Below are 27156 nucleotides of genomic sequence, written 5' to 3'. Positions count from 1 at the left end.
TGTAGGGCCCCTTGGATCAAAACATATCTACAAGATTCCCCCAAAATTTTCATAATTTCCATTAGTACAGTTTTGTCCCTGAAATAGCTTTTTATGTTTTCTTTTACCCATAATCCATTGGGCATTGTCCCTCATTATATTAGTATATTACCCTTAGGAATCCCTAAAATCTCTCCATCGAACCATCACTGTAAGGCAACATTAAATTCTTTGAAAATCTCCCTCCCCCAAATAAAGGCAACATCTCTCTGATGAGTGATGAGATTTTATATGCTGTGCGCTCGTATAGTCCATTATTTTTCAAAAAGTAATGTATGGGCTACACCATAGGATGATCCAAACCGTCCATTTGATAGGCTACAATTTAAAAGTACTTTACAGGCCACACCATAGATCATCCAAACCGTCAATTTGATGGGCCACAACGTAAATAGATTGCGGCCCAAAAATCATTTCCATAGGATGATCGCAACCCTCCGATCTATAGAAGGTACCATAATATGCAATTCCTCTATAGATCAGAGGGTTGGGATTATCCTATGGAAATGATTTTTGGGCCACAACCTATTTACGTTGTGGCCCATCAAATGGACAGTTTGGATCATCCTATGCCTATGGTAGTATGGTGTGCCCATCAAATGGACGGTTTGGATCTTCCTATGGTGTGGCACGTACAGTACTTTTTGGCAAGTGGGATTGGGAATTAGGGATCTGCTAGGGACTAGTGATCGATTAAATGAATCTGAGAGCAACCACCTTTGTCCCCAGGTTAATAAAATGAATAAGACAAAATCTTAGCCTATGTGGGTTGTGTGGCTACTCTCACATGCAACAGCCAAGCCGCAACATGCCTGAAGTGATTGTTCTTAGCAAGTTTTTAGTTTTAAACATAACATTTAACAAAGTAAAATGAGAAACTAAAGTAATTGTCCTCGAAGGATGCGGGGCGGGGAAGGGATGGGGATTAGATATTCCCCGTGGGGAGGGGAGGGGGAAAATTCCCCGCAGAGGGGAAGGAGTAGGGGACCCCAACATCCGGCCCCGACCCACCCCGTTGCCAGCTCTATCAAGGTGGGCTGAAACGGAAATAGGCTGAACTTGTGGTTGCCAATCAGATCAATGGACCCCACAACGGCTAAGAACTTGTGGTTGCCAATCAGATCAATGGACCCCACAACGGCTAAGTGGTAGCACCCTGGAGGCGATGCCTGTTAGGAAGGAGCCTAACAGGCACCGTCTTACGGAGCAATCAAAACGTGTCGCGATTCGTTTCGGGCTTTTCAAGTATCCGACTTGGCGCTTCTCGGCATATCTATTCTATGTTCTATCCCAAGTCCAAAGTTCCTTCCAACCCCAGATCGGAGCTGCGTAAGCTCCTAACGTGCGAATTATCTTTCCCTCTCTCTCACTCTTTCTAAATCCTGCCTGTAAACAAACATGAGGGTTCCCATGGGACCTCCTCCTCCCAGAAACCCTAACACTTCCATAACTAACGCAAATCCTCCCTCAGACACCCAATTCAATGCCAAAATCAAACCTCCACCAGATCAGACCACTACCCATGTTGCAGAATCAGCAGATCCGAAAGCCCCAGAAAACCCTAACCCTAACCCTAGTCCTAGCACTATTTCCACTTCAGGAGAAACTCTGACCATCGCAGAATCAGCAGATACGAATGAGCCTAAAAACCCTAACCCTAACCCCTTTTCCACTTCAGGAGAAATCCCGAACGTTGTAGAATCAGAAGATACGGAAATCCTTGAAAACCTCATACCTAATTCTATTTCCACATCACTAGAAACCCTGAAGATTGAAGTTCCCTATTCGATTCCTCCATGGAGCGAGCCTCCCTCCCACCCTTTCTCGTTAGAAGTTCTCAAAGATGGCACCATCATTGACCAATTTGACGTGTAAGCAATCTCTCTTTTATTTTCTTATTGGATTATTACTTGGTCATTGTGGAATCTGATGATGTGGTGCCCCTTTCCACGAACGGGAATCTGGGCAATTAATTTTTCATTTCTTATGTGAGATTTTTCCCCAAATTTCTTTCTTGGTGGGGTGGGTGAGAATGGGTCCAATTATGGACTTCATTTTTACTGTAGTGTTATCATTGTGACTTCAATGCAACTATTTTTATTTGAAATACCAGTTTGCTTTTTTTTTTTTTTTGGGAATTGTGATGAGTTGTGACGATGCTATAATAAGGTTGGGGAAAGAACTACAATGTAAAACAAATTGGAGATGGAAAATTGTACAGGGTCTATTATATTGAATAATATTAACATCAATAACAAAATGGAGACAATTTTTAGAAACTTTGGTCAATCACAAGTTGTTTGGAAAGGTATCCATTATCTATGTAGTTTCCAGTTAGAAGTAGTCACCTACTGTTCACTTTTTTGACGTGAGAACAAAAGAGAGATATGTGTGATAGAGATGGATTTGAATTACTGTTTATTTTCTATTCTTTATGCTTTATTCATGCTTTTTTATTCATCATGTTAAAGACAATAAATTTCTTTTTTTTTGAAAAGGGCACAATATTATATATATGAAAACAGAACCGAGATGGTCCTGAAGGAACAAAGATAAAACAATGATAAAATTACAATAAATCAAGGAGGGAGATAATCAAAACACTCAAACTCAGTCCTAAAGACCCCTTTCTTGGCGAGAGAATATGCTTCAGCATTGACTGATCTCTTAACATGGCCGTACGCTATGGAAGAACCCTTAGCCAGGTCCTCGATTTCCTCAAAGAGAGGCAAAAATCTCCAGGGGGGAGTCGCCTCTCCCGAAAGCCATCGAATAACATTTAAGGAATCCCCTTCGACTATAATTTTGTCGAAAGCCAGACGAGTCATCAACTTAATCCCGCTATGAACGGCTCTAACCTCTGCTTCATTCGAGTCTGCTACTCCGATAGGACCCGAGTAAGCCCAAAGGACTTCCCCCTTGTTATTTCTGCATAGACCCCCTATTCCTGCCTCTCCTGGATTGCCAAGAGACGATCCATCAAAGTTAAGCTTCAAGATCCCCGAAGGAGGAGGAATCCAGGATGGTAAGATTTTCACTTTGCTGACCCTTTCCATGCAGATAATTGCCCAGCCTTCCCAAAGGTCAAAAGCTGAAACAAAACGAATCAAAGGAAGGCTTCGGGCCCAAGATATAACCGCGGCGATCAACTGTACAAAAATCCAATAGGGAGATCTAGCCTCTCCTTCAAAGATTCGCGCATTCCTCTCTTTCCACAAGAACCACCACGTGGCCAGAAGGCACATCTTCCAAAGGATCCTGCCTTTCTTTCTCCAAGGATTCCATTCCGAACTCCTAATGAAATCAGCCATAGATCTGGAGGGAACCCAGCAGATTCCAAAACGAGTGAAAATGAGGCCCCAAATAACGCCAGCAACCTTGCAGTGGATGAAAATGTGGTCAATTGATTCGCCAGCGGATAAACAGAGAGGGCAGTAATCTACCAACCACATTCCTCGTTTCCTCAAAAATCCATAGTCTGAATGCGACCACAGCTAACAGACCACCCAAAGAAGGCAACTCTCGGAGGGCAAGATAGCTTCCAAACTGAGGAGGATACAGGCTCCGCTAAGCTAGGGATCAGATGATGATAAAAGGATTTGACTGAAAATAAACCTGAAGGGCTCCAAATCCAAACCCGTCTATCTGCGCCCGAAGTTTTAATGTAGCAAGATTCTAATAAGGATAGGAGCTCGTGGAGAGAATTTAACTCTCTTTCAAAAAAGGCTCTTCGAAACTTAGGATACCAAACCACTTTCGCATGCACTCTTTCAAAGCAATCCGAGACCCATGCCTCTTTCTGAGATGACACCATAAATAAGTCAGGGAACAACTCCTCGAGAGGCTCCGCCGAGCACCAAGGATCCTGCCAGAACCGAATCCGATCCCCCACATATACTTTGAACCGGACTCCAGGTGCAAAGAGAAACTTCAACTTCAAGATGTCCCTCCAAACCGTAATTCCTTTAGTTTTAAAATTATCAACAGAGCCCCAATGCCCATTAGAGAAACCGTACTTACTTCCAATAACTCTAACCCACAAAGATGATCGATCTTCGCCAAACCTCCACAGCCACTTTCCCAGAAGAGCCTGGTTGAAGCTCAGAACACTTCTAAGACCCAAACCTCCATTTTTAGTAGGCAGGCAGACCGCACTCCATTTAATTAGAGAAAACCCCTTTGAGGACCCCGATCCTCCCCACAGAAATCGTCTCTGAATTTGCTCAATTCGCTGAGCGACACTGACGGGACATTTAAAAAGTGAGAGAACATATATCGGCATATTTGATAAGCTGCCCCTTTATAAGAACCAGTCTACCACCTTTGGATACCAAACGGTGCTTCCAGGTGGCCAATCGCCGCTCAATTCTTTGAATAATAGGAAGCCATAAGTTTTCTTTTGGTCGTCCCACTCCTAGAGGAAGACCCAGATAGGATGCTGGAAGAACATCTAAGGCACACCCCAGAATGCCGGCAAAAGAGGATGCATCACACTCGGGAACGTTGATCGCATACAACCGAGATTTCGCAAAATTAGATCTTTGACCTGAGACCATTTCATAACATCGTAACATTGCTTTGAGATTTAGAATCTGGGAAAGTACCGGAGGGCAGAACAGGAGGGTGTCATCTGCGAATTGAAGGATCGATACTTCTACCTTACTACTGCCAATTAGAAACCCTTCATAGATCCCCAAGTCACTTCCTTTTTTCATCAACCTGCACAGGGATTCAGCGACAATCACAAAAAGAAAAGGAGATAAAGGGTCCCCCTGCCTCAAACCTCTAGTCGATTTGAAGAAGCCTAAATTTCTAGGGAGTCAAGAATTCAATTTCACACCTCATTGTTTTTAGATGTTTGTTGTCTTGGTTGTTAATGGTAGTCTTTACTAGTCAAGTTTATCATGTTTATTTTACGATGGTGCAGATCGCAAAAAGGGGCTTACATGTTTGGTCGCACAGATCTCTGCGACTTTGTACTTGAGCATCCAACCATTTCTCGCTTCCATTCAGGTGTGCCTTCTGTAAATTCTAGCTTTATCATGCTTTTTCTTTTTGTTCTTTTTTGTTGGGGGGAGGGGGAAGGGGGTTAAATTTTTTTTTTTCAGTAATAGAACACTGTTGCCCATTTATACTTCTTTTTCTTCTCTGTATACATCTAGCCCTCCCCGGACCCCGCAATGAGGGGAGCCTCGTGCACTAGGCCGCCCTTTTCTTCTTTGTATACAGCATTTGGATTTTCCGTTCATTATGTGCCTTATTGGTTATGGGATGCCAAAATAACCTTGAAGAGGACAACCACACAGCAAAACACCTAGCGGTTTTTGGAACCATTGAAATCATGTATTTATTGTACATATGAATTATAAACCCAATCCCATAATTTTTTTACTCCCATCAGATCCTTTTTTTATTGCTTTTAAAGTAGACGATATTTCTGGTAAAGGAATATGATGCTTATATATAAATTAGTGACATTGGAAGTAAAGGAAGATAATGCTGAAAGGAGAAGATACAAAGAAGCGAGTGTATAACAAATCCCCACATGCACCAAACCTTGTCTGTGTTTGTTTTTTGAAACAGGAAAAAACCTCAAGGATTATTGTGTTGTACGATTGTACATTTCTGTTTATTGTAATGCCAAACATGTGATAATTTATCAGCTTCCCTTGCATTTCGCAATGGACAAATTGAAATAATGAGGCATGCTTGTCTAGTCCCACATCAACGGTAAGTACGTTCGACCTTAGATGCCTCTTTGGCGAGTGAATTCAACCTTATTTTTTAATATTCCGGCACAGTTTTTTAGTACATGGTGAGTGTATTGGTGATTCTCCAGAGTCTAGGATGTGTGGATCCTTTTATGAACCGTATTATTTTTTCAGTTACCAAAACAAACATTATTGTCTGCACTTTTTTAAAGTTCACTAGTGCTTTTCTTACTTCAGGGAAATGGCTTTGTTATAAGCTTTGCATGCACATGCTCAATATGGCTGATGTTTCTACTCGAATGACTTCACAAGACCATTTCCTTATATTTTCATTTGTGAATGCTTATGCCACAAAAGTAAGTTGTCTAAGACCTTCCCCTGTTCATTGAAATGCCAACCTACTAAAGGTGCATTTTTTGGCCGTTCAAAGAGATAACCAATATGATTGTCCCCAACAGGGGGTCATGAGGTCATGTTATGTTGCCATAATACTATGGACTAGTTGTTGTATGCTATGAAGCATGGATACAGATACGGGTACGACACGACACGGGTACGTGGGTACGTGATTTTCCAAAAAAAACCGGGTGCGGGTACGTTCGGGACGCCTAATATAATAATATATTTTAATATTTTATTATATATTTATAAAATTTAAAAAAATAATTGGACAGCAATCAAATAACAATAACATCACCAAAATGGAAAATTCTAATATTACTCTTCATTTCATAAGTGATTAAGTCTAATATTTCATAACATGAGGCATCAATACATCGTTCATCAGAAAAAAAGTCTGTCGCTAGTGTGTTGACCAGTGCCTAACAATTTTTAGAGACCAAATTGTGTGATTTTTTATTCCAGACTTTTGGGATTTAATAATGTTTGGACATGATAGATTTTATGAATTTTTTAAATTTGAAAAATACCCCACTGTTTGGAAGTTACGGAAGTTAAAATTTTGACCCGACCATTTTTCTTCGAATTTTGTACTAAAACAGGAGAGTTGATTTTTTTTTTCCTTTTAGATTTGGGTCTTGAAACTATTTTTAATAAATCCAAATGAGGGATATTCCGTTATTTACATGTAAATCTTAAGTAAATGGATAATAAAATAGTACTTAAATGGTTTACTAAGTACAGGAGAGGAGAGGGAAGAAGCAGGAAGGATTTACACCAGCTGAGAGAAGCAGGATGTGTCGGGTACGCGTGGGTGCGCACCCTAAACGCACCCGACACGCACCCAACAACCAAAATTGGGTTTTTTTTCCTTCCTAAATATGGGTACATACCCAAGGTGTACCCGAACGTACCCGCACCCAATACGTGTCGGGTACGGGGTACGGGAGCCCCGAGAGAGTACCCGTGCTTCCTAAGTTGTATGGTTAGGTAGCAACTATGGATTGTTGTCCCAACCTAGTTAATGCACACACAGTATTCTTACGTATATAAAGAGTATAGACTAGTTCATGGCCCTCATATTTGAGACCCCTTACTTTGTTACTAGCGCACTTGTGTCAAGGGTCGTGTGACTTGTAGTTTGTCTTCATGGGAAGATTTCTCAACACCATTTGTGTGTATGACATAGTAGTTAGCTTTGACTGAGAGGTTGACATTCTTGCATTTTTAAACCGTAGAATCCTTGGCTATGAGAAACAAAGGCCCTTTAGGCAAGAGGAGTGATAATTGTCCATATTGGATCCCTAAATAAGTTACTAAATAAACCTGGGTCAGTAGGTTTTGTGGTTATACTTCGCAAGCAAAGCATGGCCACGAGGTGATCCCTAAATAAGTTACTAAATAAACCTGGGTCAGCAGGTTTTGGGGGTATACTTCGCAAGCAAAGCATAGCCACGTGGTGCATATTTGGGGTCTTTAAATCAGACGGACACAACCAATGCGGAAGTGTAGGCTCTCTTGGCTGGGATTCGCTTAATTTAGGCAAGAGACCTTGATCATATTATTGTAGAAGGCGACTCTTTGAACATGATTCTATGGATGACCAAGGTAGCAGACTACCCCATAGAAGCACGAAGCCGGTGCGGGGGCGGGAGCCCCGAGGGGGGTGGTAAAACTCTAATGTTTGGAGCGCCATGGGAGCATTTATGTAATATTTTCTATCTTTCAAAATTCAAGTATATAAAAAAATAGTAATTTCTAACCATGTTCATATACATCTTTTAAAATTTAAGTACATCGAAAAGAAGTAATTTATAACCATCTTCATTTTCATGCCTTCTTTCCTCGGGCCTTCTGAAGACGCCTTTGTGCTTGCTCCAATGAAGTAATTTGAAGAGTTGGAGGAGTTTGGTGCCAGAGAGTTGGTAATGGTGGGACTAATGGAGTAATAGGAGCAGGTTCGGAGCGCCATGGAAGTGGTTTCCGTCTCTTCGGGGTTGTGCTCCTTGGAAGCTCCTTCCTCTAAGGAGCGCTGAAGCGTGGTTCCAGGGCGGGAGTGACACATATGAGGAAAGATTCCTGCTTTTAAGGACCACCCTTGGTGATGTGTAGATGCGATTGGCGAGATTCAAGACAGAGTCAAGGGTTATTTTGTCAAATTTCAGCATATTTGGAGATCCGCAAACAACGAGGCCCCAATCAATTAGCGTGTTTTTTTTTTTTGACTTTCTCCAGCTTTGTTGTATTTGTATTTTTCATATGTTTGGCTTGTATTGACCATCTCGCTCGTCGGGCTTTGCCTCATTTTTTATTTTAATACACACACAAGCCTTTGGATGCTCCAGTGAGAAGAACTGGCTATGCCAAGTTTTTTTTTTTTGGAAGGTAAGTGGCTATGCCAAGTTGATGGAAGAAAATGATCCATGTAGACAAACCCAACTAGTGTCAGGATTAGACCTAGTCAATTTGAGTCGGGTAGATCCTTTCACCTTCTTCATGAAAATTTTCTAAAAGGATTCATTAGCCGACCCCTACTAGTTTGGGACTAAGGCTTAGTTGAGTTGAGTTGAGTTGAGTATGTGTGTGTGTGTGGAGAGAGAGAGAGAGAGAGAGAGAGAGAGAGAGAGAGAGAGGAAATGGTTTGTGAGCAGCTGCTCAGATAGCTTATTTGAGCATAGAAGTTTAAAAAGGGTGGGCCCACATTTTGGGGGTGATCCTAAGCATTCATTTGGAAGGCCCCATCATGGATGGGGTGTGTACCAAAAATCAGCAGAATTGGATCATCTTAACACTTCCATTTGTGGAGGGATGATCCAATTCTGGTACACCCCTTGAAAAATCAAGAATTAGTTGGTGCAATTGCACCATAATTGATAAAAAAAGCGCGCGCGCGCACACACGCATATAATTTAATGAGTACTTGCTTGATGTGAAAACCCAAGTTTCTTTATGCACTTTGGTCTCAATGTCGCCATGCCAATCGAAGTTCTTTAATTTACACACTAAAGTGGTAGTATTTCAGTCGACATGACCAAAACGTACCGAAATCTATTCACGTCGATTAAAAAAACAACGTCGAAGACCCAGTGACACGGGTTGTCACACATGTTTGATAAATCAGTGCATACCACATTTCACGTGTAATTCACACACACACACACACACACACACACATATATATATATATATATATATATATGAGGAAACTGTTGGTGAGCTTAAGCTCACCAAACTTATGGTGAGCTAGCTTGCCCAATCACATGGGGGCCCACTTTGTTAGGATGATCCAAACCATTCATTTGAAAGTCCCTTACATAGATGGGGGGTGTACCAAAAATCAGCTCCATAGGATCATCCTAACCCCTCCATTTGTGGAGGACAAAAATGGACAGACACAAATCTGCCCCATTTTTGTCCTCCACAAATGGAGGGGTTAGGATGATCCTACGGAGCTGATTTTTGGTACACTCCCTATCTATGATAAGGCCTTGCAAATGAATGGTTTGGATCACTCCCCAAAATGTGGGACCCATGTGATTGGATCACTCCCCTAATATATATATATATTATACACAATACATGCACTACAGTTCGCATTGAATTCATATAAATATAATAATTATGTAACACGTACTAGGATAGTATTTTTTTTTAATGGCAATACATAAACTTACAGTTTTGGTTTCAATTTCAGTATGTGTTTCGATTTGGATGAAAACTTAAACATTTTAGTCGTTTCGTGCCAGTTTCCATGGAAATTTAAAACTATGACGGAAACATGTCGACTATTTCATGTTATTTTCGGCTGACATTTAGAACCATGTCCTGAAGTTTCATCTTAAAATTATATCGTTTCCATGGATTTCTATAATAGAGGATTTCCATGGACTTTCATAGACTTCCACTAAGTACTTCCACTTTTATGTTGACCAGAATCAATATCGAAACCGACATTTGAAACCTTGGATTTGATGATGTTCCAACTACTTGTAAATTTCCCATAGAACATCATTTTTTAAAATAATGGAAATCTATTCCAGGATGAGATACTTGGGCTATTTCTATACAAAAACATTGGGGATGAATTAGAACCCGATTAGTGACACTCACTAGCCTAAATACTTTTTTAGGTAAAGTGAGACCTGATTACTCGGCATTAAGGAAATCTGAAACCATTGCCTTGATTTATTATGAAATGATAATTGTTGAGTTGTTTGGTTTTGGGCCTTTGTAAAGCAAAATGGTGTAGGGCATTTGTTTGAAATTGGGCTTTATAAGTGCAGAATATGAATATGCCTCAGCTTTCATAAGGGAATGCTTTGTAAAGGTGAAAGTACCACTTCATTCTACCACATAATTGGAGTTTTAGCTCGATTTGGTGATCGAAATTTGAACTTGGGTAGTTTTCTCATAGCATCTTAGTATTGTAATATGATGTAGGTGTCATTTCCCTCCCTAATATTTATCTTTGTGTTTTGCTAGTTCTCCAGTTCAAGAGAAATGGGGATGCATTCCTTTATGATCTTGGCAGTACGCATGGAACATTTGTCAATAAGAGTCAGGTACTACTCACAGTTTGGTGTTTGTGTGCCTTATATTTGCACATGTAACAGTTAGTTTAAATGAACTAGTATCTTGTAAGCAACTAAGCATAATGTTTTCTCTAGCGAGCCACCTCGAATTTTTTTTATTTAGTTTAAAGTTGAATTCAAAATCTTTCAAAACAATTTTTCATTTAGTTTAAAGTTGAAATCAAAATCTTTTGGATCAGTCTACTATAATCTTTCTTCAATATATTACCCTTGTATTGCCCTTGGGCGTGCCCAGGTCTCCCTTAATATGTTGTAATAGCAGGCTGGGACTACGGGTCCCGATTGCTAATTCATTATCAATGAAATATGTCGCTTTTCAAAAAACAAAATCTGTTGGATCAGTAGAAGTAATCTCAGGTCATGTGGTGCTGAGTCAATTTATCAGCTGTCATTCATTCCTCAATCAGTAATGAAAGTGGTAAAGAATATATTTCCATTATCATGGCCGCCAGTTCCTACTTGATTGTGCTAACCTTGATTCAACTCTGATTCTGATAACGGCATACTACATTCCAATAAAAATGCTTGTAGAGTGTGCAATCGTGCATTTATGCTGATTAAGTTAGTTTGCTTCTAATTATTTCCTTGAGAAAACTTAAGAAGGGGTTATCTTTGGGTCTGTGGAAATTAGCCAGTCATCAATCAAATTCCAGACACATAAAGTGTATTGCTAGGAGCACAAATGAACTAGTGGATACATTGGCTAAATAAAGTGTCGATCCACCATCAATGACGATCTGACATTCTTTTTCTCTAACATGGAAGATAAATTGGAGATAATTTTATTATCTTTCATGTGCTACTTTAGTTCTGCTGCTGTGTCATATTAGTAGCAGGGCTTCTGTCTTCTTTATGTTGGAAGGATCTTTTATATTTTCTGTCTTGGGGTAGTTAGCCCCAGGCAACCCTTTGATTTTAATAAAATTTTTGTCCTCTCTCTCTCTCTCTCTCTCTCTCTCTCTCCAGAAAAGAATACTGAATTAGCACTGGAATTTTTAATTTTCATTAAAAAATGACTATTTCAAAACTTATGCTAATAGTCACCACTATTATGTGGTTACTTATATATATATATATATATATAGAGGCTTGAGAGCTCAAGCTCACCATAAGGTTCCAACGCTCAAGCTCACAATCCTTTTCCTCATATGAGGAATATGTTCGTGCGCTTGAGCGTTGGAACCAAATGGTGCGCTTGAGTGCACCATTCACATGGGTCCCACAATTTCTGTGAGGATCCAAACCATTCATTTGCAAGGCCCTATCATAGATAGGGTGTGTACGAAAAATCAGCTCCATTGAATCATCCTAACCCCTCCAAAAGTGGAGGGCAAAAATGGGCAGATTTGTGGTCTGTCCATTTTGACCTCCACAAATGGATGGGTTAGGATGATCCTATGGAGCTGATTTTTTGTACACACCCTATCTATGTAAGGCCCTTTCTAGTGAATGCTTTGGATCATCCTAACAGTGTGGGCCTCATTGGTTTGAGAGCTCAAGCTCACCCTAAGGTTCCAATGCTCAAGCTCACAATCGTTTTCCTCATATATATATATATATATATATATATAGAGGAAACTGTTGGTGAGCTTAAGCTTACCAAACTTATGGTGAGCTATCTTGCCCAATCACATGGGTCCCACATTTTGGGGAGTGATCCAAACCATTCATTTGCAAGGCCTTATCATAGATAGGGGGTGTACCAAAAATCAGCTCCATAGGATCATCCTAACCCCTCCATTTGTGGAGGACGAAAATGGGGCAAATTTGGGTCTGTCCATTTTTGTCCTCCACAAATGGAGGGGTTAGGATGATCCTATGGAGCTGATTTTGGTACACCCCCTATCTATGATAAGGCCTTGCAAATGATTGGTTTGGATCACTCCCCAAAATGTGGGACCCATGTGATTGGGCAAGCTATATATATATATATATATATATATATATATATATATATATATATATATATATATATTTGGCTTTCCGTAAATAAAATTCATATCAGGTGTACAGTTCGTTTGTAACTGGTAAAGAACCCACTTTTGAGCCATTTGCTCCAATACTCTTGCTTTTTGGTTGGTGGAGTCGTGGGACCAACGTGGCATCATGTGTGAATTTTTATATTATCCACCAGACCAGAATCAAATATACTTGAAGTGCTATGAATACTTATGCAAATCATGATCATATTATTGATAGATATGAAAGTGTATTGTGAGTTTAACAAACAGTTGTGGTAGATTAATTAAAGACGTAGTACGAGACTGATGAAAAGATGTTGATACTTTGATTAATTGGCATGTAGCATGTTATCACCCACTCAGAAAATTTGGATGAAAACATGATCCTTTCTCCTTTTGTATCGTACACCTGTTCTGCTGTCAATATGTATGCTATATAAAATTAATGATTCTTGTTTTAGTCATGTCTCTTTTTAAAGTTTCATTTATCTAATAGATATTTTCATTTAATTAGGTCACGAAAAAGGAGTACACGAAGTTGCATGTCGGTGACGTGATTAGGTTTGGCCTGTAAGTAAATATTTTTAATGCTTGTACCTTGTAGATTTCTGCAAGTGGTTTCTAGCCTTGTGTTGTGTCTTCTTTTATCGTTGTTCACTATGCAATGTTTTAAATTTCGATCGCCGCAGAAAGATAAACATTTTGGTTTTGGTGGGAAGTTTCCTTATAAATCCTATAAAATCATGAAAATGGATGGAATCTTATGCAAATGATAGAATTTTAAGATGAAACTTCAGAAAATGCTAACATAAGCACAAATACACACTTTGAAACCATCACATAAGCAAGACATCCGTCCATAATGGTTTAATACCATCGAAATAAGCTAGTGGCATGCCAGTCACACATGTCTAATAATTCACTGCATATCACATTTCATATGTAATTGAATTCTTATAAATATTTATACGTAATACATACACCACATCGAAAAAAAAAAAAAAAACATACACCACATTCCACATGCAATTCATCTAAATATAATTATATAACAGATACTGATATGGTATGCTACTAATGCACTTACAGCTTTGAGTTCGGCACGCATTTCGATTTCGGTATCGTTTCGGTGGGGATAGAAATGGAAATATTTCGGTCTTCTCATAATGGTTTCGGTGGAAATTTAAAACTGTGTTGCTATGTTACCTATGAGAAGTGGAAGAGGTTCTTAGAAAGATAGATCTAAGAATGAACTTGTTCTTACATAAGAATTGAATTCTTCCAAGAATTCAGAATCTAATCTTCCATTTCAAAAAAAAAAGTAATTCTGAACCTAATCTTTTTTTTAAAAAGTGCTACTTTGGTTTTATCGGTTTGTAGTTTGCAATGATCACAAAGAAAAGTTAGATTCTTGTTTTGTAATTTAAATTATACTTTTGATTTGTGCATTCTACAACAATTTTACTAAGGTCTATGCTGGTGCAACAAAATTGAACATATCCTGAATATCAAGAATAATGTCTTAGAAACTGAATTACCCACCAAGCAGTGAGGTGGCTGGTCAAGTCATATTTAACTAAATTGGATGAATGAGAAAAAAGTAAAATGTACAACGATAATTGACGAAAGCATCAATATCTTATTGAACCACGAAAAAACTCATGAAACATTTTTCAGAAGTCCAACTCCTAAATGATAATTTTGTGGAAATAGTTTATTTCCAATAACAATGATTTTCAACTCTACTATGTTTTTCAGGAAATTTTTTTTAAAAAAATGATTTTCAACTCTACTATGCAATCAATTAATTTTGGTAACCAAAACTGAAATCTATATGGTCCGTATTCCTATGGACCTTAAAGTGTGTACTAAACAGTTAATAGCCTGGTACATTATGTTGATCCTCATCAGCAACTACGTGCCCACTCTATATTCAGTCCAAATGATTAGAAACCATCACATAAGCAAAATAACAATCCATAATGGTTTAATAACATCAAACACCTACTGATATACTTGTTTGATAATTCAATAAATACCACATTCATATGTAATTCATTTAAATGTTTATACATATTACATACATCACATTTCACATGCAATACATCTAAATATAATAGATGAAAATGCTAAACATGTTTGTAAATGCCCTTGTAGTTTATCTTTATATTCATTTAGTCCATCTACCCGCTCTTCAATTTCATGTAACTATTGTGGTAGGATTGGACATTACAAATCTAAATGCAAGTTTAGATTTGTTCTAAGTTTGTGTGGATTAGAAAAGATTCATCACATCACACAAACTTTTTTGGGCCCATGATGGTTTGGGTTCCAAAACCCCCTACTTGAGGCATTTTATATGCTTAGTAGATTTAGGGGTATGTGCTAAAATTGAAAATCTTTTGAAAATTGCTTGTGCTTAACTTGTTATATCATATGCATTTATTCTAGATACTTCATCTCATTGCATTAATCCTTGTATCTAGATGACATGAGCTTCATTGATATATCATTTTATTCTTGAATATAGATACTCATAACTATTGTCTTTTAATAGAATATATCTATATTACTGATATAGTATACCACTAATGCACGTACGATTTTGATTTCGGTATGTGTTTAAGTTTTGTTATCGTTTCTGTTGGGATGGAAATGAAAACATTTTGTTCGTTCGTGTTGGTTTCGGTGGAAATTTAAAACCATGGTAAATAAGTGGAGAGTTTTGGATATTGGCAACAAATAGTTTGAAACTTTGTCAATGGTGGTTGAAGTTGAACAATACAAATCAATGCATGGAAGAAACACCAACATATCGAGACCAAAATTCCTTTTACAAAATGCTTTTATTAATTTCTGAACATACCCTTGTTGCTTCTATCATTAATTACATCCTTTAACAAATGAAAGAACTTTGGTTATCCATCAAATTCGGTTCTCTTCAAGTTACATCCATAAACTTTATAGAGCAAAACTAACATGACAAATAAATTAAAGTAATGTTCCCTAGGGAGAGACCTTGATCTATTGATTTTTGTTTGTGTTTGTGTTTCTTATTCTTTTAAATTATAGTTAGGTGATACTATCCATAGCTGCCTCAGAGTGGACACATTTGTCAAGCTCACTATCTTCCACATCCATGTATGGGTTATTTTTCGAACTTATCATTTCCCACATGGAGTCTTCTGAAGTTGTGAGTTGTAGTTATTTATTGAAAATTAACCCTTTTTGTGACGAAAGGGAGGAAAAGTTTCTGGGCTATATATGTGGATTCTCCCTCTCCATGACTCCATTTGAAGACATGTTTTCAGCATCTCCAAGGGGCGGGCCTTGCGGAGTGGGTCGGGCACGGTTAGTGCTACTTGAAAACAAAACCGGGGAGGGCAAGTGACCTAGAACCTGACAATATTTACACAGTGGGGTCGGGGCGTCACATTGATGTGGTGAGCTTTACATTGACCAGGGTGAATCAAAGTTTTAGATTGACTTGGTGAGGCCAAAACAGAGTTGACTCGGACAAATCAATTTCAGTTTCTTAAGCAGTGGTCACCTCTACTACCTCTGCACCTGAAAGTACTGTACATATCTTGAGACCGGATGACACTTTTAATTACGTTCATGTCCTTTGACACTTTTAATTAAGTTCAAGTCCTTTAAACTAATTTGATACCAGCTAGTAATTTCAGGAGTTGATTTAGCCGATCATGGGTTAATTGTTCTGATGCGCGTAAATCTTTCTTTTTTTGAGTGCTTGGCAATAATCTTTTTAGGATGCATATGTAATAATTTTCCTTGGAAATTATTCTGGAGAGGGTTACTTGGATACAAGAAGCAAAAATTTCAGTAGAATTATTTTTCATATTTCATGTCTCTTACTAACTTGATGAGATGAACATGTTACTTGAGAGGAAAAGGTAAAAGAATTGTGTGGATGTTCTATGTTGGTTAAAATGTGTATGCTTCTTTTTCATAATTGTTGCTTATCATCGTTTTACTTGATTTTAAACAGCTCCTCACGTCTGTATGTATTCCAAGGACCAGCTGAGTTGATGCCACCGGTAAGAGTGAGGAAATCACTACATTTTTCTTTGAAAAGTAAAATTAATAGTCAGTATGCATGGGTGTAAGAGAATTGTTAGTGCGGACAATTTAGAAGATATCTGGAGGACATGTATGGTTAGGTTCCATCCGTGTATGTTGTGGAATCTGGCATATCTTAACTAAACCCTGTTTATTATTAGATTTATTTTCATTATTGGGTTATACTTGCTATTATTGGATTTTTTTTTAATTATTGAGTATGCTATGTATATGCCCTAGCAAGCTTCATGCAATTTTCCCAATAATCTGAGCACTATTTTTATTGTTTGGTACCATGAGTTGCACTATTGTGCGTGCTAACATAGAAACAACTAGAACATTCTGTTGGGCATGATCTGAAAACTTATGTGAAGTATAATATTTTTCAAAACATTTGTGATAGCACCTTTTAAGTTTTTGGTTCTTGAATTGCACTTCAAGACGGAGATCATAGGGAAAATTGCAGAGTGCTAGAGACCACGATCAAAGGAGAGGAAAGTAGGAGAATTCAGGGGGTGGGTGTATTAGCACCTCAAACAAGTCAATCATAATGGCCCACCCCACCTCTTTGACCTTAGTTTAATGATTGAGAGAGTTAGAGGGCTGTGAACTAGCAAGGGCAATTGTGAGGAGAGACGGTTAATGGCACTTGAGTTTTACATTGTCTATGGTTGAGTGAGGGAGACTACTTAGACCAAATATGACAAAAAAAGCCCTTGTCTGATACAAATATTACAAGAACGGCATTGTTGATTATACCTACAATCTGCCACTGCTTAATAATTAGAATGCCAAACTCAATCTGTTCCGCATCTTTAATACTAACAGGATTTGAGTTGTGAAACCTCTAAGATTCCATTTCCATATTTTCTGTATAGCGATAGCTACAGTAAATCTACATTAGACTAGCATGAATAATTCCATCTCCACATGCCTCCCCCAGCCCCACATGAACCATATGTTAGAATGGGTGAACTTCGATCCCATGTGAGCGGAGCCCTCATACGTTCTCTCACCCCCCCTGTATGCACTGATGCATTAGCTGCTACATGAATTATCAGAACCTTCTTTGAAAGTAGTGTGAAACAACCAATTATTCCAAAAGATTAAGCTGTTGGAGATGGCGTTGTTTAACTATTGGGAAAATTTTTGCAAGATAGTCAATAATCACTTACGAATAGATTAACTGTTTCAGTAGAATCTAGCATTCATGTTGTGGACCGAAGGCCTCTTCCCAAAGCAGATATGTTGCTTGGCTTTAAATTGGCTGCTCTCCCATCAATATTTCACTTGACGAGTCAATCTTAGGCCATATCAAAGCATGTCCATCTAGTGACCACCGGATTATTCCTATATAACATAATAACATAATGAAGGCCCATTGGCGACAATCACTTGTTATTTCAATAAGTTATACAAGAAAACCAATTTTTTTTTTTACTTCATGTTGTATCACAGGCATGCCAGTGAGGCTTACGCCTCAGACCTGATGTGCTTTGGAGAGTACGACTCAATACGCTCCTGTGTCTAAGGTGTATGCTCACTAGCCTGTAAGCCTTTCGGCATATACTTCGAAGCGTTACGTCTCACCTTAAGGCACGCCTCAAGGCTTACACTTCGTACTCCTTCTAAAACATTGGTTTGCACGATGCAATAGCTTGAAGATAGTCGTAACTCTATGGGTGAATGGATTTGGAATTTTTATGCTGATGTACCTAAGGTCATATAAATGTTTCCTCCATATAGATGAATTGATGCCTTGTTTGATTGACAAAGTTATTTCCTATTGCTTAGCTCTTTACTTGCTGAATTGGATGTTATAGGAGAATGACTTAAAGAAGTTGAGAAATGCCAAGTTTGGGGAGGAGATCAAAGACCGCGAGGCGTCACTTTTACGTGCGAGAGTAGAAGCTTCTCTAGCAGATGGTATCTCATGGGGAATGACCGAGGATGCAATTGAAGAAGATACAGAGGTCTGTCAGATTTTCTACTCCCTTTGTTAAATGCAATAATTTTCCACAAAATGCATCAGTGAGAACTGATATTCAAAGTATGATGATCATCTCAGCTGATTGTGTACTTGCACTTCTGCTCATTCGCTGTGGTGTAAAATGTGTTTGATAGCGAAGTGTTTCTATCTTCTTTTAATTCCCTTGGTTTCTGTTACTATCTTCCTCCGGAAATCTGAGTGATTTTGTATCTTGCTATTCTTTCCACTTAATTTAGTGCCTTCAGAATCTCATCTGTTTCTTTTTTCCATCCATTTCTTGTGTTTCAATTTGTTCCACTTTCTCTATAATTAAGTTGGTTGTGGTTCTTCTAGAATGCTGAACCATTTTTACTTCATTCATTAGCACATGTTTTCTACTTTCTCCCTTTCATTGAAAAAGTTATTTTCTTCACTATATTTTAATTTCTTTCGCTGCTGTTGAAGGAAATAGAAATATATTAGTTCACTCCTTTCGACCAACTAAATTTTTGGCTATCTTTTAGGAGGGCGATGATGAAGTAACTTGGCAAACATTCAAAGGGCAGCTTACTGAGAAGCAGGAAAAAACTCGCGAGAAAATCATTAAAAGAACTGAAAAGGTAAAGAGTAATTTATTTCTGTGACGATTTCCATCAGATGTCTGTTGCTGCTATTTAGTTGCACCGAGTTTTTTATGCTGTAAAGGTTTTCTCCCGATTTGTGATTATGTTGTTAGAAAGTATTATAGTGTATCTTCTTCCTTTAGGTTATATTGCTGCTTTTAGTTTTATATTCAGCAACTGATTTTCTTAACCATTTTATTATCTGTTACAGATATTGATGTGAGAAAAATGATCCCAAAGGTTTTAAATTTCCTAAATATAATGGAATCCGTAGAAAATTTACAATATCTACCTGACAATAAGTGATGCAAAACACAGTAAAAAACATTATAAAATGTTCTCTTACATGCTTCATCCCTGAAGTAACTGTCATTAGCATGAACTTTTCTGGTTAGTTTATGTTGGAAGAAGCATTGGCCACCCCAGAATTCTATTGGATACTTGCTCCCCCTCCCTTGTTGGCTCTTTAGGCAAACCTCTTCTTGCGACATCAGATGTCTGTTGCTGATACGTGGTGGTTTCCTCCAATTGCAAGCTGTTGTATTCATCAGAACTGAAGACATTCTTCTTTCAGCTTGATGGAATCGACTTAGTATGGGATGGGGATCATGAGCTACAGTTTTTATGGAAGTGGTTCCATTGGAAGGCGCCTTTGGGAATGGCTTATCTTTGACCTCATCTACTTTAGGAGTTTTAGGTAGAAGCAAGTTGGCATATGATTACACTTGGGCTTGTAATGGATGGAGGGTGTTTCTTCTAACTATTGAGATGGTTTGCAATTCAATGAGAGATAAGTCTTAAGTGAATGGAAATGATGGTAGTCTATACACCTAGTTATCACTATGGGCTGGAATGTAGGGTTCCTGAATTGTTCTTGCATGGTCAAATCATGTGGTGGATCTTCTAAGAACTCTAAACCAATTTACTGTAAAACTTTTGACTGTTTGGATGATTTGCATGTGCATCAGGTCAGTGATATATTGTTAGAAAAATCATGGAGGTGGCTATTTTGAGCTATGTTACCGAGTTCACCTGTTCGCACTGTTCGGGTTTGTAGTTTACAACGTCCATATGAACATGTTTTGTTAGGGGTGGGCTTCTTTGTTTCACTATAATAAGTCATTAGATGTACGTAGACACACAGTTCAAAGCCTCCTCGAACCTTAAACGTACAGGTTATGTGAAGTTGATACTCAAAAATGAAAAGTAAAACATATATAAGAGCTGGAAATATATAAGATGAAAGAGTTAATTGGGCTTCAAATAACTTACTGATGTGATTAAGTCATTTTAGCCACGAGATCTAGTTTTTTTCCTCTATTGTCCTATTGGGCATGTGCTATTTTCCTTTATTAGCATTTTATTTAGTGTAGATGTGGGGGATGTCCACATCAACCCTATGGCTCACTTTATTATAACCTATGGCCACTATCTTAAACCCTGGCCCAAGCCCACACATCTCAAACTTACTATTTTTAGTAAGTATGAAGTTACTTTTTGGTAAATATGGACTTACTATTTTTAGTAAATGCAGACACACTGTTTTTAGTAAATACAAACCTTAGCAAAAAAAATTTCTCAGGCCCCATATAAAAGACTTATAGGAGGAAGCCCTAGAGAAATCTTGGAAAAAAAAAGAATCCCCTCTTGCATCAAGGTACGTCCCTCCCTCTCTTTCTTTCCCTTTTCTCTTCTCTCCTCTCTTCTATCATTCCATCTGCCTCTTTTCCCTTCTTACATGTAGGGTGACTTTTGAGAGATGGGTTAATGTGGGGGACTTATAGTACATGATGGAAGTGCATTTTGCAAGGTGCAGTTTAGAAAACATTTCTTTGATAGAGATATTAATTCGGTTGCTTCTCTCATGTTGAGGCTTGGTTCATTGTTTATTAGAAGGTTTGACAAGGATAGAAGGGTTTGGATTTGGTCTACGGATGGTAAGTTCCCAGTCCATTCTTTCTACCAACATAATCCTTCTACCAATATTTGGTTCTCTCTTCCTTCTCGGGCCAGAAGATTTTGGAATGCACTTGGTCCGTATCATGTGAGTGCATTTTGTTGGACTGCTTGTCTGGGCAAAATTTTGATGGTCGACCACCTCCATAGCTGTCAATAGATCACCATCAGCCATTGCTCCATGTTTATCAACGTTAGGGGTACTGTGGGTCATCTATTCATCCATTGCAACTTTGGTAGGGAGATATAGTTCTTTATTTTGGGTTAATTTGGTGCGAGTTGGGTTCTTCCAAATCTCCTAGCAGACCTTTTTGGGATGGGCATTTGCTCCTTGGACTCCCAATAGTAGTATATCTTATGGAGTTTGTTGCTGTTCACAATTCTTTTGTTTATTTGGAAAGAGAGAAATAGACATATTCAAGGGCTTCTCTAAAAGTGTCCACTTGATTTGGTAACCGATCATCTTGGCTATGGCTCACTAGGCCGCAGTTCATCCAGTCTTCAATGTTATTTTAAAATTTTATATTTGGCTCTCTTGGGATGAGATCAAGTAGCACTTTGGTGGACAAACCTTCTCCTAGGTGGTCCCCTCTCCCGCATGGGTGTCTCAGGCTAAACTTTGATGCTTCAAGCATGGGTGTCTCAAGCTGAACTTTGATGGTTCAAGCTTGAGAAACCCCGGTCCTACCAGTATTGATGTTCTTCTCCGCAGTGAGGAGAGTGCGATCAGATGGGCATTCTCTAGTCCAATTGGTGAGAAGATTCTAATGAAGCGGAAGTTTGGGTGATTTTGGATTGGGATTAGGCATGTTGATATTTCTCTCCTTGATTCTCTTATTGTAAAAGTCGACTCTCAATGTCATCCGTTGGGTGTAGGTGGGGATAGTGACCTGTGAAGATTTGCGGATTACAGAGGTGATGGATTTAGTTAAGGGGCACTCAACATCATTTCAGCACCATTTGGCTAGTTCCAGGGTGGGTAGGTCGGATTTGGTGTATTCTGATCTACTCCCTCCTTTAGTTTCAATTGTTTTTTTATTTTTATTTTTCTTAGGTTGTTGTGTTTCTCCACGTCTCTTTTAATAAATTTGTTGCCATTCAGAAAAATAATATTCTATTCAACTTGGTACTCTTTTGTGTGGACCTTAATGTTCTATTACATTGTAATGTTACACCACAGGCTAAGTTTCTAAGATCATATATGTTTCAACTTTCTAATAATAATCCTGATTTTCATTTTGATAACTTTGGTTATAAATGTTTCCTAGTTAACAATATTCTCTTGTTTCTGCTTCAAAGTCTATAGTTGTATGAGTTCTAATAGATTTACGTTGGAACCACTTTTGGGATAAAAGGTTGCTAATATGAAGAAAGAGATTGATGCTATTCGAGCAAAGGATATTGCTCAAGGTGGGTTAACACAAGGCCAACAAACTCAGATTGCTAGGAATGAACAAAGAATATTACAGGTAAAATTTCTATTTAATGTGTTGTGACCCTTCTATGCATTTATTAAATATTTTTTTCAGATGGTTGAGTAAATTATTTTTTTATATATGTTGCTCAGATATTGGAGGAACTTGAGAGCTTGGAGGAGACTCTGAATGAAAGTATCCAAGAAAGTATAGGCGCCCGTGGCGGGAAAACTGCCCATGGTAAGAAGAAAGGAACTGCCGAGGATGAAGATGAAGTCCAGAGGTAATTATGATATTTCTAAATTTGTTCCAGAATAACCATGGGAAGTGTGAGACCTGCTTAGACTGAAGTTTGATATTTGTTGAACCTGTTCACATGAATCATTGTTTCATTGCCCTGTAATGCTGATTGTTTTAGTGTTTAGAAGTTTTAACATTATTAAATTGTTACCTGAGCTATTTATAGTATTATTTCTCGCAAATGATTTTTTTTTTTCTTAAACTGATATGAAACTATTCAAGTTCAATCCACGTTCTGTGTTAAAATACTGTAGATTTTTTCTAATGTTTCATTCCTGGATTTTTTTTCAAGAAAAGTTCTTTTGACCTTATCAAGAACCAAAAAGGCTTCTAATGAATTACTAAATGGTGATTCCAGTGTCCTTCTAGAGTATGATTACTCTTCTTCTTCTTCTTCTTTTTTTCATAGCACAAGTGTAGTAAAAAAATACAAAAGAAAAACCAAAAGAAAAAGGAATTTCAGCAAGATATCATATCATATGATGCCAAATCATGGTCTCCCTGCACGACCCCCGAAATTTGCTAAGAGATCAGCATTAGCTTCTCTTTCACAGAGAATGTGAGGAAAGATACAGATGGAAAAACTGGAGATGATCTCCATTTTGCTAGTTATTTTTGGGAAATTACTAAGAACATAAAAGGTTGCTAATGAAATATTAAATGGTGAGTCTCTTAAAGTATGACTTCTCCCTTTTTTCTTGGACTAGTGATTTATTGATAAAAAAATATGCAACAGATATAGAGGCTCAAGAGTGAGCCATACAGAAGGGAAACCGAAAGAAAAAGAAAGCTCATCAGGAAAACATCTGCTGCAAAATTTGCATATGATGCCAAAATTGTTTCCGTGGAAAAAAAAAGTTCCAAGATCTAAGGTTGCAATTTCCTAGAAAATAGGGTATTTTTTTATTTTGTAAAAAAGTCCATGGAAAAATTGCTAGCCAAATGCTGGAAAACTCATTTTCCATGGAAAAAAAATCTAAGATAAATTTTCCCTACCATTAAAAAAAAGATAAATTTCCCTGCATCCAAACAACCCTTTAATGCACATTCAAAATGGAGTAGCATTTTACAATGACAATTTGCACATTTGATGCGGAACACTTATCAGTAAGAAGCTTATCATTTTCAATTGATGATTTACTTCAGTACTTATCAATACTTATATTTTCTTCAGTGATGACGATGATGAGTTCTATGACCGAACAAAAAAGAGATCTGCCATTCAGAACGCTAGTAAACAGCAGTCAATTGAAACAGCTGATTCTCTTCTTGATAAGAAAGAGGCCATCATTAAAGAAATGGAAGAAAAGACAAACTTAATTTCAAAAGAGATGACTAAAATGGTGCCAGAGACCGAGGGTGGCACTCAAGGTGGAGATGCCCTTGATGCATACATGACCGGTCTTTCTTCCGAACTAGGTGAGGGGCTTCGCATGCATGCAATTCTACAAATATTTGATATGCTCACAGCCCTTTTTCATTCTCAAAGAATTTACTTCTCTTATGATTTATCAGAGATCATTAGAAATAATTTACCTTGTGGCCCTCAGGGCGGTAATCACCGATTTACCATCTAGATGGCTACATTCATAGCAATTCCTTTTTGCCAACCAAGGATCTCTCACTGCAAGATTCAGAGCTGTCGCTGAAGCTGCATTTTGTCAGTGTGATCCGTACTAAGGCAGTTATCTAAGGCACTTAGGGAGTCGGATACACACTCTAATTGGGCTCATGTGATGTCAGTTTGATCCGTACTTTTTTTCTGTTGGCCCCACCTTGTATCTGCAATAGTCTGAAAATTAAATTCATCAGACAGTCCCACTGGCTAATCAAAGACTTGATTGTGGACGTTGCTTAATTTTTTTTTCCTTACCTCTGATTGGGTGACTCCCAGCTAGGAAACTACATGGTGGGGTAAACAAATGAGTAGTATGGATTCTGGACTTGCTGATCCCATGCAGTGGGTATGCCCAATCACTGCTTTGAATGGAAATTCTTCTATGAATATTTCCTACTATCATTCTCCTAACACATGTATCCTTAAATGTAATAATAGGGAAGTGATATATTCGTTCCCTTATCTTCCCTGGTCCAGCCCCCTCTAGTGTATTTATGACTACCCTTTTACATTGCAAGTGGGTGGTCCAGGTAAAAGGGGCGAATATATCATTTCCCACATACTGACTTTTAAGCTTTCAAAAAATAAAATAAAAATAAATAAATAAATAAATAAATAAATATATATATATATATACTGACATTTTTAATTACTATTAACCACTACATGCATTCCTTTTTCACAAAAATATAATCTACATGCATGAACTTCTCAAGATATCAGGTAGTTCAGTTTTTCATCACTCTTGATACTTCATTTTCATTTTTAGTGCATGTTTCCATTTAGGGAAATGATACCCCCCCACCCGCCCCCTTGTTAACGGTTTCTGTTCTAAAGGTTCACTGCTTGATAAATTCACCCCCTTTAACGTTTTTCGTTGCCTTTAAAACTTAACGGATAACATTAAAGGGGTGGATTTTATCCGTGAGAGGGGGGGATATCATTTCCCTCCTTTTATATACATATATCTTTGGTGCTTGTCGGCATGTGTAGATATATTGTGGTTTCCGTCATTCCTTTCTTGTGCTGATGTTATTAGCAAGATAGTTGAGTGACTATTCATCCAACCATTTGCTCACTCTGATTTCTCATTTATCAGTGCTTAATGCAACTGCACAACTTCAGAAGGAACTATGCGCTCTCCAATCCGAATTGGACAGGATCCTGTACCTACTTAAAATTGCCGATCCAATGGGAGAAGCTGCTCAGAGAAGAGATTCTAAAGCACAGAAATCAAAATGTAATCAACCAGTAATTTTCGTTGCTGACATTGCAAAAAGAATTCCCAAGGAGCAAGGTAAAAGCTTAACACTCGTAGAGCCCCTGAATGGCAGCTCCCCCAAAGACAAAACGCCTCATACTATAGAAGCAAGCCAGCCTCCACAAGATGATGCGAATGTTGATGAGAAAATCAAAAGCAAAGTGCCCGCATACATAATCACAAAGCCTACATGGCTTGGCGCTGCACAGGAGTTGGAAATAAAAGAGAACCACTCACAGGCAGAAGCTCCATTAGATGTGCATTCTGAGCTCGGAAATTTTGTTGATTATAAAGACAGGAAAAAGACTCTCACTCCAGCAGATGATGCCCAAGCAACAGTGACATCGATGATTGAAGATGTGGGCCCTGGTCTAAATATAAGGAAGCGAAAGCAAGTGGAAAAACCTACCGGAAGTGATGATAAAGCTCCCGAATTGTCAACATCGTCATCAGCGGAAGCAGAAACTACGGCTGCAGATGCCGTGGCACTGTTATTGAAGCACGAAAGGGGGTATTTTGCATCAGATGGTGAGGAAAGAGATGAAAACCAGCAAAGCCGAGGTGGGGGTCAATCTAGAAAAGAAAGCGCAAAATCTAAAAGAGTTCTTGGACCAGAGAGACCTACCTTTCTTGAGACTAGTCCAGATTATGAGTCATGGGTGCCACCCCAAGGTAGACCAGTTCTCACTATTTTTCAGAGTTATTAAGTAGTGAAGTATTGGCTGGTTCTTTCATTAAGATTCTAAGACTGATTGCTTCGAATGAATGCAGGACAATCGGGTGATGGACGAACCTCACTGAACGATCGTTACGGTTATTGATGCACAATTTTGTCATGCCCATTTCTATGTTTTCTAATCTCAAGTTCTGTGAATGTGCTTATAGTTATAGCTTCGATAAGGCCGGAAATAAATTATGTTTGTGGGTGAGAGAAAGAATGACCTGAAGGTTGAGACTGACTTTCAGTGTTGTTAGAGTGTATTTTGTCAACATTTATAAAAAGGATAGTTGGCCAAAAGTTTTATAACGTTTTGAGAGGCTATCATTGTTGGAGATATTATATGGTGCGAGGCCTTTGTACGGTGGGAGTACCACCCTTGACATTTGATCCAACTGCAGCTCCTAAAAAAATGAGCTGCTGTTGGTTCAAATATCAAGGGTGGTACCCCTACCGTATTGTTGTAAGGCCTTACACCATATAAAATCTCGTTGGATCTCTCAATGTTGATAGC

The 27156-nt window shown here is 38.3% G+C and overlaps 1 protein-coding gene across 1 annotated transcript; it reads left to right on the top strand.

The window, feature by feature from the left end:
- The first annotated feature begins 1256 nt into the window (after window positions 1-1256).
- LOC143879265 (SMAD/FHA domain-containing protein) lies at window positions 1257-26942 on the top strand. The gene is made up of 12 exons (XM_077381545.1): window positions 1257-1910; window positions 4967-5052; window positions 10632-10711; window positions 13217-13272; window positions 16712-16760; window positions 18606-18755; window positions 19276-19371; window positions 22686-22799; window positions 22898-23028; window positions 24220-24464; window positions 25763-26596; window positions 26696-26942. Exons 1-12 carry the CDS (start codon window positions 1438-1440, stop codon window positions 26743-26745), a joined length of 2364 nt encoding a protein of 787 aa, XP_077237660.1. The 5' UTR covers window positions 1257-1437; the 3' UTR covers window positions 26746-26942.
- Window positions 26943-27156: the final 214 nt, after the last annotated feature.

Source organism: Tasmannia lanceolata, unplaced genomic scaffold (assembly GCF_043159265.1).
Source record: "Tasmannia lanceolata isolate RefF3 unplaced genomic scaffold, GAP_Taslan_0.1 ptg000006l, whole genome shotgun sequence".
NCBI classification, from domain to species: domain Eukaryota; kingdom Viridiplantae; phylum Streptophyta; class Magnoliopsida; order Canellales; family Winteraceae; genus Tasmannia; species Tasmannia lanceolata.
The sequence above is the reverse complement of the archived record's forward strand: the minus strand, read 5'-3'. Positions and strand labels throughout refer to the sequence as shown.

Excerpts from the sequence above, each read along its gene's own strand:
- LOC143879265 (XM_077381545.1), top strand. The coding sequence starts at position 1,438 with ATGAGGGTTCCCATGGGACCTCCTCCTCCCAGAAACCCTAACACTTCC. Across the intron at positions 16,761-18,605 it reads CAGCTGAGTTGATGCCACCG|GAGAATGACTTAAAGAAGTT; the intron begins GTAAGAGTGAGG and ends TGGATGTTATAG. Across the intron at positions 19,372-22,685 it reads TCATTAAAAGAACTGAAAAG|GTTGCTAATATGAAGAAAGA; the intron begins GTAAAGAGTAAT and ends TTGGGATAAAAG.